At 60.5% G+C, this 1,530-nt stretch overlaps 1 protein-coding gene across 1 annotated transcript in view; it reads right to left on the reverse strand.

The window, feature by feature from the left end:
* P2RX3 (purinergic receptor P2X 3) overlaps window positions 1-1,322 on the reverse strand; it is a gene marked incomplete at its 5' end in the record, with an annotated part of 7,523 nt that extends 6,201 nt beyond the window's left edge. The window contains 2 exons of the mRNA XM_026646124.2: window positions 748-841; window positions 1,256-1,322. Coding sequence (XP_026501909.1) covers window positions 748-841; window positions 1,256-1,322 — 161 coding nt within the window. The remainder of the gene's footprint in view (window positions 1-747; window positions 842-1,255) is intronic.
* Window positions 1,323-1,530: the final 208 nt, after the last annotated feature.

Here is a 1,530-nt window from a genome sequence, read left to right on the forward strand (position 1 = left end):
TCCACCCCCATGGGCCCTGTGGGGTAGAGCATAGACACAGCCCCAATCCACCCCCTATGGGCCCTGTGGGGCAGAGCATAGACACAGCACAGTGCACCCGGCCACGGCCCCAGTCCACCCCCATGGGCCCTGTGGGGTAGAGCATAGACACAGCCCCAATCCACCCCCTATGGGCCCTGTGGGGCAGAGCATAGACACAGCACAGTGCACCCGGCCACGGCCCCAGTCCACCCCCATGGGCCCTGTGGGGTAGAGCATAGACACAGCCCCAATCCACCCCCTATGGGCCCTGTGGGGCAGAGCATAGACACAGCCCCAATCCACCCCCTATGGGCCCTGTGGGGCAGAGCATAGCCACAGCTCAGTGCACCCGGCCACGGCCCCAATCCACCCCCTATGGGCCCTGTGGGGCAGAGCATAGACACAGCCCCGATCTGTCCCCTATGGACCCTGGACAGCAGAGAATAACCACAGTGCAGTGCCACCTGATATACCACATCCCTTATGGGCCCTATGGGGCAGAGAATAGCCACAGCCCAGTGCGCAGTGGGGTCCCCCCTCCATGTCGAGAGCTGGCCATGCAGAACAGGTGACACAGCCAAGCACAACTGCCACCAGGAGGTGGCCCTGGTGCGGCGCCCCAGACTCCTCTAGGTGCCAGTGACTTCCAGGAGGGCTCTCAGAATGGGGACAGAACTGGGTGCTGAAGCAGGGGAAAGGGGGTCTGCCCTGAAGGGCCCAGCTTACGCCTGGACGGTGTCCACCTCAGCCGGGCACCAGCCCTGGATCTCACAGGTCCGCAGGCTCCTGTTGTAGTTCACACACCGGCCAGTCAGGATTCCTGCGAAACCGCCCCCTATTTATTAGCACCACAAGCCCCACTCCCAGCCCCTCCACCCTGCCTCCTGTGCCCACATGGCTCCCTGCTGCCACCCCCACAGAGCCCAGATCCAGCAGAGAGGTTTGAGTCGGCTACCACCTCCCAGCTGGCCAGCATGGCCTTTCGATCACGCCAAGGCAGCTCCTGATTTTATATCCGGAAGCGGCAGGTTCAGACACTGCCCCGCATCAATCCATCCATCCACCCCTGCTTCTGCCACTCATCTATTCTTCACTCTCTCCTCCCTCATCCCCACCACGCAGACTGATGCTGCTCCCTCCTGGCCACCGCACCATGCTAGGGCCTCCGTCCACCATTCTCACATGCTAGGCCCCAGCCTCCTGTTGGAGCTGCTGTGTGGTTCTGGGGTCTTACCGCCTCCTGTGGTAGGGACGGGCCTCTGGCAGTCGCTGTCAGACACACAGCTGTACTTCACTTCGCTCTGGAAAAGGAGAGCAAGGGGGAGGCAGGCAGAGGGAATGAGCCCCAGGGACAGACACGCAGGCACATAGATAGCTCCCCCTCTCCTGCCTCCGCTCTGATGGTGGTGACTGTGACATTGCAGTCTATATGGTTTTATAAAAATAAGCTAATGAGTGAATATAATGTAACTGGAATATGCTTCATGCAAAAGGTCTCTTGTAAGGTAT

This window comes from Terrapene carolina, unplaced genomic scaffold, assembly GCF_002925995.2.
Source record: "Terrapene carolina triunguis isolate 2854851 unplaced genomic scaffold, T_m_triunguis-2.0 Scaffold34092, whole genome shotgun sequence".
Classification (NCBI taxonomy): domain Eukaryota; kingdom Metazoa; phylum Chordata; order Testudines; family Emydidae; genus Terrapene; species Terrapene triunguis.